Source organism: Leishmania martiniquensis, chromosome 17 (genome assembly GCF_017916325.1).
Source record: "Leishmania martiniquensis isolate LSCM1 chromosome 17, whole genome shotgun sequence".
In the NCBI taxonomy this organism is placed as follows: Eukaryota; Euglenozoa; class Kinetoplastea; order Trypanosomatida; family Trypanosomatidae; genus Leishmania; species Leishmania martiniquensis.
This window is the reverse complement of record NC_090152.1, coordinates 180000-195855: the sequence shown is the minus strand read 5'-3', so window position 1 is coordinate 195855 and position 15856 is coordinate 180000. Positions and strand designations below refer to the sequence as shown.

The 15856-nt window shown below is 62.3% G+C and overlaps 4 protein-coding genes across 4 annotated transcripts; all 4 read left to right on the top strand.

Moving 5' to 3' along the window:
- Positions 1–126: 126 nt before the first annotated feature.
- LSCM1_05519 (uncharacterized protein) lies at positions 127–3321 on the top strand (the record flags this gene model as incomplete). The annotated part of the gene is made up of 1 exon (XM_067322973.1): positions 127–3321. One exon carries the CDS (start codon positions 127–129, stop codon positions 3319–3321), a length of 3195 nt encoding a protein of 1064 aa, XP_067179608.1.
- Positions 3322–4784: 1463 nt separating this feature from the next.
- LSCM1_05518 (uncharacterized protein) lies at positions 4785–8264 on the top strand (the record flags this gene model as incomplete). The annotated part of the gene is made up of 1 exon (XM_067322972.1): positions 4785–8264. The coding sequence occupies one exon, from the start codon at positions 4785–4787 to the stop codon at positions 8262–8264; it is 3480 nt and encodes a 1159-aa protein (XP_067179607.1).
- Positions 8265–10632: 2368 nt separating this feature from the next.
- LSCM1_05517 (uncharacterized protein) lies at positions 10633–11493 on the top strand (the record flags this gene model as incomplete). The annotated part of the gene is made up of 1 exon (XM_067322971.1): positions 10633–11493. One exon carries the CDS (start codon positions 10633–10635, stop codon positions 11491–11493), a length of 861 nt encoding a protein of 286 aa, XP_067179606.1.
- A 1199-nt stretch (positions 11494–12692) lies between these two features.
- On the top strand, positions 12693–15161 carry LSCM1_05516 (uncharacterized protein; the record flags this gene model as incomplete). Its single annotated transcript, XM_067322970.1, has 1 exon — positions 12693–15161. One exon carries the CDS (start codon positions 12693–12695, stop codon positions 15159–15161), a length of 2469 nt encoding a protein of 822 aa, XP_067179605.1.
- Between the last annotated feature and the right edge of the window lie 695 nt (positions 15162–15856).

The following is a 15856-nucleotide window of genomic DNA, read 5'->3' as shown; positions in this document are numbered from 1 at the left end:
CCCCCCAACGCACACGCACGCGCAAAAGAATTGCGCATCCTCTTATACCCTGGCCGCCGACCGCCTCCGCTTTTTTTTGTTTTCTCCGCGTAATCCTCCTCTTCCTCGCCTTACCCTTGTCACCAAATGAACTTTGCAGAGGCGTTCCAAGAAGCCGTGGGTGAGATCTCGTACACCGGGGACGAGCTCATCAATGCTGTCCAGGCAGCGCGAGCACTCCTAGCGTCACTTCCGGATGATAGCCGCCTCGAGCAAGAGCAGCGGTTTCGGCGCCAGAACCGCCGGCGCGCGGGTGAGGTGATCGACATTTCCTTCTTAGAGAGCGCGCTGTTCGGAGGTGGCATGGAGCACAATGATGGGGAGGGTGCGCATGCGAGTCATACCACCGTCGCCGACGAGGGGGCTGCATCGAACACCGGCGCCACTTCTGCCGTGGGTGAGGTTGCCGCGCCGGTATCACAGCTTTCCATGGACATGACGCTGCCTTCCGCCACCGCCGCGGATTGGGTCGATGATGATGACGGTGGAAATCGATTGGGCTCGGCCACGTTACCAGCGGACCCCGCTGCCCATTTCGCTGCCAGCCGTGGAAGCAACCGTGAAGGTAGCGGCTTTGTGTCGCCAGCATCATTTCCTGGCAGGAATTCGCTGCTGCAATCCGAGGCTGCGTCCTCCTGCCATGCATCAGGAGCGGCTGCCAAAGCGCATGGGCGGCGGCGGCGGCACCGGCGTACGAGCTCAGAAAAGCGGCGCAGAAGGTCCCCCCAACGGTTGAGCGGCTGCGACGCTCCGCACACCTCATCAGCGTCGGACACGACCGTGTCGTCGTCGAGTGACGAGGATGCCGAAACAAAGGAGCGGGTGCGACAGCTCGAGCTCTATGACCAGTCCCCCAGTGCGTGGCTGCGCCACCTCATATGCGTAGGGGCGAAGCTGTTCACGGAGCAAATAGAAAACTACTTCCATGCGATGCACACGTTGGCCTACTACATGGCCCTGCGACGTAAGCGAGTGGAGCAGCGCAGCGAATACTTGCGCAGCCTTGCTTCACGTGAGGGCTCAGGGGGCGCCGCTGCGCCGATCGATGACGCGGCTTCGCGAGCGGACTTGCACGCTTGCTGCCGCATGAGCGAGACGGCCGCAGCAACGGCGTGTGAGCAAGGTGCCGCGACCGCCGTCGAAGGAGTGACGAACGGCAAGACAAACAGCGACGACGATGACGAAGAGGATGACGGGGAGGTGGTGGAGGGCTTCTTTGTTTCGAGGGAGGTGAAGCAGGGCATACGTGTGGGGATGCCGGACAATGCCTTTCGCTTGCGTGACAGCGTCAATAATTTCTTCTTCTCATGCTACGCGTCCGTCATCATACAAGGATCTGTGTCCTTAGCCCAGATCAAGCAGGCTGCGGCTGAGATTGTGCGCATCTGTCGCGGTGTGCTGACGTGGCCGCGCTACCCGCTGAACTTGCGGGCACAGTGGGCGGAAGACCGGGAAGAGCAGTTTCGGCAGTTCCTCAGCAAGTGGCTCGGGGAGGCAAACGGACATCTCGTGACACTCATGACGGTGCCGCCAGAGTCGCCGGCCACCGCGACGCGTCACCCAGGTGCACCGGGCGAGGATGACACCGACAACTCCACCACGGCACGGTCGTCACCGTCTGCGGCGGACTTCGCGAGCGCTGTGGCCGATGAGGGCAGCTTCTTGCATGAAAGCGTCGACGACAGCGACGACACCTCAGACCGTGGTAAGGCGCTACAGCAGAGGGTATTTCTTGGCCCGCAAACTCGCGGCGAGGACGCCATCGCCATGGCGTACGAGTTCGTTCGGAGCTCGGCGCCCTGCAGCACGCCGCTGGCGCGCTTGGTGGCGGACACCGTGCCAGGGAAGGGTGTGGATACACTGCTGCCGTGCATCGAGCAGCCGGAGCGGCGCACCTTCAACGACGGATTCTGCCGTCTGGCACCCTTTTTGTCGAGAAACGAGCTGGAGCTGATCGCAGAGTCGATGCAGCTGCCCCTCACGGAGATGCCGGCTGTGGATGAGGATGACGGGGGCAGCGACAACCAGCAGGCGCTGCGCGAGGCAGAGAAAGCGATTGTGAAGAAGTGGGCATCGCCCACTTACGATCCGCGCGGGGGTGAGCTGACGGTGCTGATCAACCCTACAAATGCGTTCCGCCTGCAGCTCAGCAACCCGATCATCTTCTCCCTCGGCGGCGTGCAATGCGACATGTGCTGCGTCACCGAGCGGCGTGTCAGCTTCCAAGCCGTGCTCGACAGCGGTGTGCGCAGCGAGGTGGTGCTCGAGTACGAGGGCTGCATCGGGTACGACGTATGCGTGGCATGCAGCTGCTACTACTACAAGAGCAGCGAGATGCGGCTGCTGCGCGCCGTGCACCCCGCCTCGGATGTGCGCGCTCCTTTTTCGTTCGGCCGCTTCTCCAAGGTGAACGTGCACTCCGTGCGCGCGTTTGCCTGCGCGGAAGGCGAAGGCGAAATGACAGTGGAGGTGGTCATGGGTGTCTCGCCGTACGGCGTGATGCCCATCGGTTGGCTTCTCCCTGTCGATCAGCTGGCAGAGCTGAGCCTTGCGTGTCCGACGCTCAACGAGGAGACGGAGCTGACCGCCGAATTGCATGCAGGCCTTCCCGCGCCCCCGCGTGACTGGAAGCAGCGCTGCTCCGTCGTCAATATCAGTAGCGTTTCATTCGAGATGAACAGGAGTGGCGACACTGACGCGCAGGCATCCGGCAGAGTGGGGGCAAGTCGGCAGGGGCTTTCGAGCGGCGCAGGGAACGACCCCCTTATCGATGAAACAGACGTGTGCCCGATTTGCCTCCAGCTGTTGCTCAGCCCGCTGCCCGTTCTACGCACCTTGTGCGGCCACTGCTTCCACGTTGAGTGCATCGGCTCGCACTATCACTACAAGCCGGCTGTCGTGGACGGCGAGGTTAACGAGAATAACGGTTGCCCCGTGTGCCGATGCAGCGAGTACATGCCACCCCTCACCGACGCGGATGCGATGATGCGGACGAATGTTTATAAACTCGTGCTCCAGGTTCCGGCAGGCGAGGTCGCCAAGGGGCATGGCGCTAGAGCGCTTGAGTGGGGCGGGGGATGCGCCATCGCGGTCGGAACCATTTTGACGGACGACGGTGCGTACCACAATGCCACGAACATTGCGTCCTGTGAGGCTTTTTATGGTGTGACGCCGGGCTTCACATTCACGGGAGACGCCGCCGCGGGGTCGGAGGAGAGGGCGGCGGCGGCAACGGACCCCCCATGCAGTGGCTGCAGCAGTGATGTGGGTGAAGGGGGGTAAGGGCAGCCTCAGGTGCGATGCACAGCGGCCATACGTGCAGAAGACAAAAGAGGCAGTGGGGCGGCAACAGTAAAGAGGGATGAGTGGTGAACACACCATGCCGCCGCATTGTATGTGCCTGTGCTCTACACACATACACACACACACATTGTGCACGCGCTCTTGTTGCCCTTTCGCACGGCGTCCTCTACCGCTCGCCAAGCCCCTTTCTGTCCGCCCCTCACTCCCCTTCCCTCCCTCTCCCTCGTCACATTCCGCGTCTGTGGAACTCCCCCCTTTTCCTCCCCCCTCTCCCTTGGCGTGCGCGTGCACTTGTACTTGAATGGAGAGCTGATAAGGAGAGAGGGGGAGGAGGAGAGGGATGCCTAGCAGTCGCTGCTCGGTACTGCATGCAGAGGGCGAGTGCATCGCGCTCGCGAGCCCCTTCCCCTCCATCCCTAATACAGAGCTCACACTAAACAGAAGCAGCGCGGCGGGTACGTTCTTTTGCCGCTCTGCCGCCTTCTCTAAGTGGTGCGGGGAGGCGTCTGTGCGTGCTCGTGTGTCTGCTTGTGGGCCTTTGTGCTCGTCGGCGATGCTTACGCCAGCGAGGGCAGAGAGCTGACTAAAGGCCACCCTCGACACCTCCCTCTCACCCTATGATAGGCTGTCGGTCGCCTATGCTGAAGTGTATGGTGGTCGCTGTTGCCCGCCAAGGTTGTGGGAGCACTCTCCAACGTGCATCGCCGTGACTGTCAGCGTCAGTGCCACGCAGAGGAAGTAAATGCCTCTTTTCCCAAACAAGCCACGAACGTTTTTGTGCGTCCCGCTGCGCCCCACCTCCCTTCCTCCTGGTGACAGGAAACGCTTCCGTGAGCGCTGCATCGCAGTGGCGGTGGCGGGGGGGAGCCCAGTGCCCTCCCATTCTGTGTGTAAGGAACAGGCCAAGCAGCCCTCCGCACCCCCTCCCTCCCTGCCCCCAATACCTCTTCCCGCCCATGCTGCACCACCTCTGCTGGCGGCACAGAGCCCGGTGCCTGCGGCGTAGAGTGTGTGTGTGTGTGTGTTGGCTGCCGCGGAGTTCGATGGCCATGCGCTCTGCATGGCGGCGAGTGGGGACCACACCCGTGGCGAAAGGGTGAGGAGAGGCGGAACGCGTTGCTCGAGCCCACCCTATTCTCACTCAAGTCTTCCTCTCTTTCGACGTCCCGCATGCGCCGAGGGCCCCCTCCCTTGACTCTCATACAAACACATACGCGCCCTCTTTTCGACTCGACGAAGTTGCAATAGCGAGCTTAACACAGCTGACCTCGCAGCAGCGACACGAAAAAAAATTCGCGCGACAGAGCTCCATGCACCTCTGCGGCACCCAATCGAACACGAATCTCCTCTCTCACCTCTTTTCCCCAGGACAGCGCCAAACAGAACGGAAGGCGGCCCCCGAATTGACGCACACATACACACCGAGACACACCCACAAGGCGATGTTCGGCTGTGGCACGCCCCTGAACCGAGTCGCGAGCGACAGAGATTGTTTCTGCCGACGACACCGCCGCCGCAGCCACAGCCTTAGCTTGGACGCGTCCATGTCGTCGGCAGAGGAGTCGGATCACGGCGGCGTGATGCAGGACTTGGAGGAGGCGGCGGCTGCCGCCGCGGCGAACGCAGACGGCACTGACGGCTTCGGCGGTGCCATGTGCGCCGGGAAGGTTAACAAGGGCTTACTCACATCCACGGCTGCTGGCGTGGCGAGCGCGCGTGGCAGCTCGGGGGAGGACCTTCTCGGCGGAGGTGCCGGTGCGAACGCCTCTCGCACCGGCGGTCTCTCACGCGGGCGCACCGCTGCCGACTCGCCATCGCTCAAGTCCGGCGCCTCCTCTGCGCGGCGCGGAAGGGACGAGGTGGACGTGGCGGCGAAGGGCATCCCAATCGAGGTGCGTCGCTTTCAGTGCACGAAGAGCATCCTTGCGTTGAAGGAGGCGACCAAGAACGACGCATCACCTGTGCCGACAAAGCTAATGGACTTTATCGTGTCCCTCACCTCATACAATGGCGTGTGCACTCAGAAAGAAATGTGCGACTGGCTGGTGGCGCAGATGTGTGACCGCATCGAAACGGGGCAGCTTTGGGTCATAGTCAAGACATCGAACCTTCTTTTCGCTTTGCTCTGGCGTGGCTCACGCACCTTCATCGAGAGCATCCGCGCCGGAGGTGGATCGCTTTTTCAGGTGTCGCATCTCGTTGACGTCATCAGGCACACCCCGCAGGAGAACATTAGCGGGGAGCGGTTGCCGTGCTCGTTGCAGCCCATCAAGCAAGCCGCGGCAGGGCAGAGGTCCGCATTTAACCGAGAGAAGCCAACAAACACCGCCGGCAGCATGGGCGACGTGCCGCCGCCGACCCCCGGCTTCCTGGAGCGGCTGAGGCAAAGAGGAGTGCGCAATAGAAAGGCGAAGCTGTGGTTCTCGCAGGCGAGTGACGGCGCTGCCGTAAACGTCAGCCCCTCCCTCGATCTGCATGAAAGAGAAATCGGCTTCTTCATTTCAAACACGGCCTATATGGAGTCCCTCTGCGAGTACCGCTTCCGTCATCCGACGTTGGACCTGGCGCACGGCGAGATTTTGTGCGACGCGGACGACGGCTCTGTCAACAGTACGGCGAGCTCAGCCTCTGGTGCCGCGACCCGCCGCATCACACCAGTGACGTGGAAGGAGTTGCTCGACGACACGCTGGAGCTCATCAAATCGATCGCGACGACCGATCCGCGCGTCTTGACCTGTCCAACCGGCATGATCATGACAGCCACACGAATACGCAATGCAGTCCTACTGTACCAGGTGGCGTGCCGCGCCTTGGTGCGACTGGTGCACTCGATCCTCACTTCCCTGCGCACGTTGGTAAACTCGGCGCAGACGGGGTTGGGGGTGCCTGGGGCCACAACACACACTGCCAGCGCTGAACCGCTGCCAAGCGTCAGAACAGGCAGCGGCAGCAGCATCAGCAGCTTTTTCGCAGAGAACAGCGCGACAGTGGACGTGAGACTTCCCTCCGAAACTGCGCGCCGCCTCGTGAAGATGCACTACGGTGCCATCTACCAGTTCAACCGCACGGTCCGCATTCTCAAGTCGTATTGCAAGGCAACAGAGCAGGTATCTGCGGAGATTGCGAGGAAGGCGGCCGTATCGCTGAAACTGATACCAGAGGACGACTTCGCCGCCTTCCGCGATGCGCTTAGCCAGCTCCAGCGAGACGACTGTGCCGAGGGGGCGGGACAATCGCATCTTGGTGAACAGCCGTCATCTCAGGCCACCGGGGGCGGCAGCTCGACATCCACCGCGCCGCCGATGGGCGGTGCAGCGTTGTCAGCGCTGCTGCTCCTTTACGAGTTCCACGCGACCAGCAAAGGGGAAGCACAGCCCATGTGGAGTCGGCAGGTGGACGCGGTGTGCGCCCTCTTTGAGGAAAAGGAGTCCGCCATTCTTCACCAGATCTTCCAAGACGGGCTGGATGGGCTCTGGGGCCAATGGCGCGACTTCACCAACAACGGCATGGCAGCGGCGGAGAAGGCGCTCAGGATGTCGAGCGAGTCGACGATCCTGGCGGCAAAGGGGCCTAGCAGTAGTGTACAAGGCATACTCTCGTCGGACGGCAGTGCGCCGGGCTCTGTAGGAAGCCGCGGTAGTGGTCCTGATGCGACGGCCCAAAACTCGGCGCGCATGCTTCGCTCTCCGCCTGCCGGGGTGCCGCGCTCGCAGGCGATGGAGTTGGGCTCGAGCGATGAGAAGTTGGGCTCGATCTCGCCCGACAACTCCAGTGTGAATAACAACAGCGACAGCGTCGCTAACACGGAGAAGTCGTCGGAGATGTCGATCGAGGCACTGCTGCAGGACGAGGATGTGGTTGTGATCTGCAATGAGGAGTGCTCATGCAACGACACACTGCAGCTGGTCAACCGTTTCCAGGTGCTGCTAGACATCCCGCTCGGCCAGGGCAGCTATGGCAAGGTATTTCGCGCGTGGGACGAGATGACGGGGTGCTACTTAGCTGCGAAGGAGCTGCCGCTAGACACGTCCAAGGCCCCTAGCGTTGCGGTGCGCGAGGTGCTGCAGGAGTACTCGGTGCTGACAGAGCTGTCTCACCCTAACATCGTGCGAGTGGTTGCCTTCATGGTGATGAAGGAGAAGGCGCGCATCTACATGGAGTGGATGCCGTCAGGCTCGCTGCAGGATGTGCTGCGTCATCACCCGCGTGGCGCTCTCCGGGAGAGCATCGTGCGTCGCTACGCGCGCGACGTGGTGTCAGGGCTCGTGTACCTGCACTCACGCGGTGTCATCCACCGCGACGTGAAGCCCGCAAATATGCTACTGAGCTCCGACGGTACGGTGAAGCTGACAGACTTTGGCACCAGCCTCGTTTTTAGTGGCAACAGCCGCACGCTGGAATCGGGCGCCATCATCGGGACAGCTGCGTACATGGCCCCCGAGTGTGTGCAGGGGACCTACTCGCCGGCGTCAGACATATGGTCTTTTGGCTGCTCGGTAGTGCAGCTAATCACAGGCCACCTGCCGTGGTACAACGCGCAGGTCGGCTCCTCGCCTGAGCCGATCGCGCTGCTCTTCAAGATCGGCTCCTTAGACGACTCAACTCACCTCGAGCGTCCGCACGATCCACTGGTGGCGACCTTTTCATCGACACAAGCCACCGACGATCTTTCCGTTAATCTTGACGCCGCGCTCTCAAGCCCCAACACCACCAGCGTACCACCGACTTCCATACCCGCCCTCCCCGCCGCATTCACAGCGGTGCCGCCAGTCGCAACCATGGCGATGACGACATCACCCCTTGACGTCAGCGCCGAACTCATCGATATGCTAAACGCCATCTTTGCCGTGGATCGAAAGCAGCGGCCGACTGCGAGGGAGCTCTTGCGCCACCCATTCTTTACAGCTTTGAACGTCGCGTAGAGCTGTTAGTAAGCATGACAGGGCGGGAGGAATCCACTCCTCTCCACCTCCCTTTGCAACGCGTTCGGTGGCTGAGCGCCGGCACCACCCGGCCCCCACCCCGACACCGCCGTCAGACGTATCCCTGCCTTTCCTCCCCATCCCGCTCTTCGTCCTCTTTGTGCTGCATTGGCGTTGCCGCCAACCCCCTTCCCCTCTTTTTACCTTGTCCTGTTGAACGTCGAAGCCCTCCCGCCCCTTCACCCCCTTCACCCCTGATCACCCCCACCCCCTTTTCATGAGAGCGTGTGTGTGTGTGTATGGGCTGCGGCGGAGTTTGATGGCCATGCGCTCTGCATGGCGGCGAGTGGGGACCACACCCGTGACGCAATAGCAAAAAGTTTTCCTTTTAGCTTTGGCGATAACGTGCGCGGGCCATCGAAGCCGCGCTGCGTCGATGCGGTTGTCTGCCTGCTCACAAGCGTATTTCTCTCTCTCTCTTTGTCGGTGTCGCCAAGGCGTTCTCGACCTCCTTGCTCTCGCCTTCAGTGGCAACGCAACGGCTTGCTTTGGAAAGGCGAGCGGCCTGCGCTTTCAACTCGCCCGCTTCTGCTTCTCGGCCAGTGCCCCCTTGGTGAGCGCTTCGATGGTGTCTGTCTCTCGGCAGGGCGCCGCCCGCAACCGACGTTGAAGTGCCGTGCTGTCCGCCGCTCCCTCTTCCCCCCTTTTCCACCTGTCGCCTCCCTCCCGTGGCGCCGTTCACCCCCTCGCTCCATCGCCTCGAGCGCTCGTCCCCTGTGCGAGTGGAAAGCGACAGTGGGTGCTGCTCATCGCGTTGCCCGAGCACGATCGCTTTTTTTTTTTGTTTCGACAGTTCCACCCACAAGCGTACTGGCGCGTTGCCGTTGCCCTGGCCGCCTACTGAGTACCAGTTGCTCTCCATAGGAAAGATGCTCTTGTACCCACCCTCTGCCACAGCAGACTGTCGCCGTGTCCGTGTGAGTCTTCCGTGGCTGCCAGTAGCGTTTTTTTTTCGTGTGCGTGTGTGCTATGCGTCGCACGCTGGACCTCTGCTTAATTTCTGTTCATCTCTTCCCCTTTCTCTCGCCTGCTGGTGGTCATGAAGAGAGGGTGGAGGGGGAGGGGAGGATACGAGAAGGGAGCGGAGGCAACGAGGAAGACGCTGAGGTTAACGGCGAGGGAAGGCGAGGAGGGGGATGGCGTGTCCAGGTGGCTTCACTGGTTGATGCTGTGCCAGTGCATAGACAGGTCTCTTTCCCCTCCTCCCTTTCTTTGTATGGGTGCAACGCTCACATGTGGGCGTGCCGGCGGCATGGGTGCGGCCTGTCGGTCCTTCGCGTGCCCGAGAGGATGTCTTGCTACCGACAAGCACGCCGCTGCCCTCATGTAGAGGTGTGAGGGGGGGCGTTCAGTCCTCTCGTCACCTGCAGTCTTCCCCCCTTCCCCTCCCACGCCCCTTTCTACTCCATGGCGGTATCAGATGCTGCCGACCTTTCTTCTTTGCCTTTTTGGTCCTCTGTGATGGCTCTTGTTGGTGCTCTGATGCCGTTCTTCCAACAATGCGCGTGCGATGCATCGACGGGGAGCTTTGCTCCCCTATTCAACGTGCCATCGTAATGGTGCGGCGTGCGTACCGCACGATAGAAAACCTGCCGCTCTCGCGGCCAACAGATACGTCGATGCAACGAGCAGGAGAGAGGGAAGGGCAGTCCAACAGCAACGCGACACCAAAGAGATGACACCTCTATGGGGACGCGGAGTCGACAGCGTCGCCGAGCCGCAATGGGCAAAAAAGGCGGAGGTGCAGGACTGTGAGCGATGCGCGCGCACGTGCGACCCGCCGTCGCCACCGTCCCACACGCACATCGCTCCCAGAGAGTTCTCTCAGCGCTTCGCTTTCAGTCTCTCGCCTCTTTTCCGCCTGCATACATGCACGCGCTGAGTCGCCGCGCTTTCTGCTTCCCCACCCCTCGTCGCCTTCCCCTCCCCGCTCATCGATGGGCTGCCAGCATCCTTCCAGTGACGTCGCCTCGACTGTGCGAACGTCTCTGCGGATATGTTTCGAGTGTCACCTGCCCCCTGCCGTCCTCACTGTCCCTCTTCTCTCTCTCTCTTCTCTGTCTCCTCCATTCGATGTGGTATCCACCCGCGTGCGCGTTACCCCCCTCCCCTCCCCCTTCCTCGTCTGCTGACGAGGCGGCAAGCACACGACCGGCTGCTGCTTTGGCAACCACTGCAACATGCGGGTCAGTGCGCGCAACAGCAACAAAAAGGGTGCCTAGGGAAGTACTTCGTCCTTCTCTGGAGCACCATCACTCTATCCATACTCGCGCACAGAGTCTTCTCGAGAGCGCGACACTGCAGCGCCATGACAGACGCAGCTCTGTATCACGAAGAGCTGCTAGACCTGGAGCGACAGGTGGAGGCAGTTATCCGTGACGTGGACGCATCATACCAGCAGACCGCCGCCGGCGTTAGCAGCAGCGGCAGCGGCGGTAGAGAAGGGGGTTATGCCAACTCGCCGTCTGCACGTGCGGCGGCGTTCGCTAAAGCGCAAGACTTGCTGCGGAGAGTGAACCGGCTCTTGCAGCAGCTTCGTGCAGAGATGCGGCTGCTGGACGACGCGGAGCGCGACGTATACGAGGCACACGCCAGCGCGCATGCGAGAAAGGCTGAACTACTGCGTGCGCAGGTGCAGCAGAGCAAGGAGCGCGCCGCCCGCAGCACCGCCGTAGCTGTGGCGGCCGCCGTCAGTGAGTCGTTGGCTTCAGGTCCGCGCAACGCCAGCGCTTCGGGTGCGTCTTTCAGAGCCGTGGAAAGCGTTGCCGGCGCTCTTTGGTCACCGCGTGAGGGCGTCGACGCCGACGTTGAAGGCGGAGAGGGCCCGGCCATGTCGAGCCGTGCAGAGGCTCGCCACGCAGCGACGCGTATCAATGCGCTGCAGCACAGCACGCTGCAGTCTCTTGGGCTCTCGGAAAGGATGCTGAACGAGACCGAGACGGTCGGCAACGAGGCGGCCACGAAGCTGCGGGCGCAGACGGAGCAGATCAGGCAGGCCAATGATATGCTAGAGGAGATGCACTCGGAGCTCGGGCGTGTGAGCGCGGAGCTGAAGAGGTTTATGCGCCAAATAGCTCGTGACCGACTGATCATCTTCTTCGCGGTCACCATCTTGGTGTGCATCATCACTATTGTGGTGCTGGAGGCGCTGAAGCATCGGCAGAAGTAAGCAGGGGGGAGGGAGGGGGTGAGTGTCTCCACCGAAGTTTGTGCGCTTTATGCACGTTCTCAGCGCACTCACTCCTCCTCTTTCGCTGTGCTTCGTCGGGCCATCTCCTCCTCCTCCCTCTGCTGCACACCTCCTGCGCATCCCTCTCCCAGCACCGGCGGCTTTGACCCTCTGCTCACCGCTTCCCTCCGCATCGCAAGAGAGCGGGCAGAGACCCCCCCTCCATTACACCTTTGCTTCGGGGGCAGTATACCCCCCCTCTCTCTCTGTTGGACTGATGCCCCCTTCCCCTACTGTGAAGGACCCGTGATGCGCACCCTTTTCGAGCCTACCCGCAGACACCGACAGCAAACGTTTCACCCCTTTCCGCACGCATGCGTGCACATGCGGCGGGGGAAGCGGTGCGGCTTTTCCGTTCCAACGGTAACGCCCGTCTACCGCCCTCACCGCCTCTTCTCCACGCGGCATGTAGCACATCTTTTCATGGTGGAAAAGCGAGCTGAACACCATGAGACACGACCGCGCCCCGCCGCTGAATGCGGAGCGCAGACTCCTTTTTTTTGGTCCGCTTCCTTCGGAGTCGATGGGCGAGGGGGAGAGGGATCCCTTTCTACGTCCCCGACTCGCTTCTGTCCGCACGGCCACTGCGTCGCTTCGCAGTCCGCCCCTCTTCCCCCCTATTTCTATCGCCCTCCCTCTCTCCCTTCGACAACTACACGAACACGCGCAACACTTCCTTCTTCGCATACGCGACTATCCGTTGCGGAGGAGAATCCGCGCAAACAACGGCGGAGAAGCGATATAAAAATAGAGCCGGTGCCGCTCGCTCGCTCGCTCGCTCTCTCACTCTCTCCCTGTCTCACTTCCAGTCGCGCGCTTAGGCGGAGGTAGTGAGAGGGCACCGGCTGGGGGAGGAGGAACGTTCCCCTTCGCTGACACGGCGGCACCGCCACCACTTTGTGGACTGCTAGATCAAGAGAAGAGCGCGCGTGAGGGAGGGAAGGGGGCGGGGGGGCAACAGAAGGGCCTGCGGCGACTGACGCGCAGATCTTTTCTGCGCGCGCACACACACACTCTCTCTCCCTTTCTCACCGCTTTCCAGGAAAAAGAACATCGAAGGAAAGGCCTGCTGCTTCACAGCAGCACCCATCCCGTCGGCGTACATTGCCGCCCGACCACTGCACCCGTGAACGTCTGCAATGGGCCAAGCCGCTTCCTACGCGGAGTCTTCGGTGCAGCGCGCCTTACTCAGACTCAAGGAGGAGGAGCAGGCGGATGAGGACGAGCTGCTATGCGCATGTGGCTATAGCCGAGCGACGTTGGCGTCCAGCACCAATGGCTCAGCCGCAGCCGCCGCGCTGCCACTGCCGGGCGTAGAGCATCGTGCCCCATCTTCTTTTCCGCAGGCTCGCTCGGCCGATTCGCATCTTCCTCCGCCACCCGCCTCCTTCGGGCCGCTTGTGTCGCTGACGCCCGAGTACTACACGCTTGACGAGCTACGTGACGTTCTGCGATATCTGCCGGATCCACTGTGGGTAAGTCTTTACCGCGTCTCATTGCTGTACATGCTCGACAACGACCGCGATGGTCGCATCAACTCCACCGACATTAGTTTCTTCATGGACTGGGGCATCAAGACGGTCGGCCGGGATGTCCTGCCGGACCAGCTTGCAGAGGTACTACAAACCTACGCGGCACTGCACTGCTGGCACCGCTGCCTTCAGGTGGGCGAACGCATCGAGAGTGAGAGCGCCACCGCAGCCGGTGCTGCGCAGCCACCGTGTTACCACGGCGGCAGCACCGAAGATGGCGGTGCCTGGCGCACACGTCGACGTCCTATTGCGTCGTCGAGCGCCGTCAGTGGCGGTTCCTCGTCGCCGCCTGCGCATCTGCAGCCGCACAATCAGAGTGTGCCGTCTTTTATGCTCTTACATTTCCGTGAGGCCCTTCGGAACGCCCCAGCGGGTGGCCCCGCTCCTCTTGCGGGCACGATAGGCATGACGGCAGTGACGTCTTGCGATGGCGCCATGCCGCGGATGCCAAGTTCCTCGCTCTATGCGTGGCCTCGGCCGGCAGTTCGCCGGCCCGTCACAGACAGCGTTCGCCACGCGGCGGCGGCGCACTTTGCGGAGTGGATGCTGCGACTTGTGCAGCATCAGGAGCGGGATCGCCGACACGAGCGGCAGCGCTTCGAGCGTCGTGTACGCAGTATGACCACCACTACTGACATGAAGCTCGGCAATGCCGCTCGCCTGCGCCATTCGTCGTACGTAACCCATCAGTCGCTGCGGCTACGCTTGTCAGCTACTTTGCTTTCCACAGAGGCTGCTAGCGCCGACGCGTCGGTCGACGGCGACGATGTAGTCGTCTCCGTCTCGCGGGACAGCACGCCAGGGCATCCCCCATCGATGCTGTCTGCCACGCCTAGAGGAGATGCCGGTGCGGTGGTAGCGTCGCCTGATATGGATGACGCAGCCCTGCAGCTGGAGGTTGCGGCCCTAGTGCCAGCATCGCCGCTGACCGCCTCACTCTGCTTCAGCGATAGCCCCAAGAGGACATCGACAGCGCGGCCGCCTCCTTCCGACGGCACGCCCGCCGCTTTGCAAGGCTGCGCGAAGACGCCCCCGACGCTGCCATCGCACTCTCGAAGCGCGGCGCCGCCTTGCGCTCCGATCGCGCTAGGTGGTGGCGACATCATATCTAAGGGCACGCCGGCAGTCGCGTCGACATTGCCAGCGGTGGACGCCAGAACGGTCCCCAGCGCAGGCGGTGCTCCGCCCGATAGCCGCAGGAGGACCGCCGTGGACGGCCCACCCGCTGCGGATGTCTCACCGGTGCATTCATCTTCAGGGCCGCACAGGTCAGCGATGGCACCCCCGGCACGGCCTCTGCCCTCTGGCGGACGTTCATACTCTGCCCACTCGAGCGCAACAGCTTTGCACGAGGACCTTCCGGTCAGCGCGAGCGGGGCTGGTGCTTCTGGTGAAGCCGATGAGAACGGCAGCAGCTTCAGCATCGTCAACGGGCGGGTGAGCTCCTCATCCGCAGCCTCGGCGGCTGGTGCTGGTGCTGGTGCTGCAGTCCTAGCGCCGAGCAGTGGGTCCGTGGCTCCTCTACTAGCACATCAGCTGAGTGTGCTGCTCATGGATGCGGAGGCGTTTTACGTGGAACTGGAGGCGAGTGGGTGGTGCACAATCGGGGCGGTGGAGGAGGTGTACCTCGACTTCGCAGTGGAGGAGTCCTACTGTGTTCCCTTCTGGTCCTTCTGCCGGCTGCTGAACGAGGCTTCCGCAGACGAGGTACAGGCCGCACTGGAGTTGCCGACAGACCAGGCAGTGGTGGTACTAACAAGTGCGGTGGCCGTGGAGGAGTACAGGCGAGCAGCAGCACTCCGGCAGCTGCAGCGCCAAGTCGCGGTGCACAGAGATGGTGGGCACAGTAACAGGAGCCAGCGTCACAGCAGCACCCGCGGTGGCGGCTGGGCGCGTAGCCTGCAGGTGATTCCTATGTTTGTAGTCTCCGAGTACACGCTTGTAGCGTTCGTCGCGGCGTTCATACACGCCTACTGGGCCATGCTAGAGAGCATGGGAGTCGACCCCATGACTCAGCACGCCATGGCGGAGTCTACGTCAGCTCTCCCGACGCGCTCCGCCTCAACTGGCGCTTAGGCATGCTGACCAAAGGAAGCGAGGAAACGGAAGGCGTAGAGGAGGGCCACGGCTTCTCACGGGGAGGGGCAGAGGAACAGTGCTCGGCGCTTCACATGGCAGGCGAGGATGGGGGCGAAAGGGCAGCCTCTCGTCGCACGCCCGTTCGCGACACACCCTCAGCTACGCTCTCCCTCATGGGCAAGAGGCTCGTGTTGGTGTGTAGCGCGTCCCAACCGCGTAGGTCTGCCTGCCGCTTGCTCGTCTCCTCGATAATCCCTTGATTCCTCTCGCCTATCGCCCCACTCCCCGGTGCTGATGTTCACACAAGTCTATCCGACGCTGCAGGTGCTCAGGGAGGGGAGAGGTGTGACCGCATCGGCACAGCGTACTTCTTCGGGAAGCGCCTCTCCTCGCCATTGCGTCACGGGTGTGGTCCCCACTCGCCGCCATGCAGAGCGCATGGCCATCGAACTCCGCGGCAGCCAACACACACACACACACTCTACGCCGCAGGCACCGGGCCCTGTGCCGCCAGCAGAGGTGGTGCAGCATGGGCGGGAAGAGGTATTGGGGGCAGGGAGGGAGGGGGTGCGGAGGGCTGCTTGGCCTGCTCCTTACACACAGAATGGGAGGGCACTGGGCTCCCCCCGCCACCGCCACCGCCACCGCCACTGCGATGCACCGCTCAGTGCGCGGTGCGTGTGCCCCCGCTC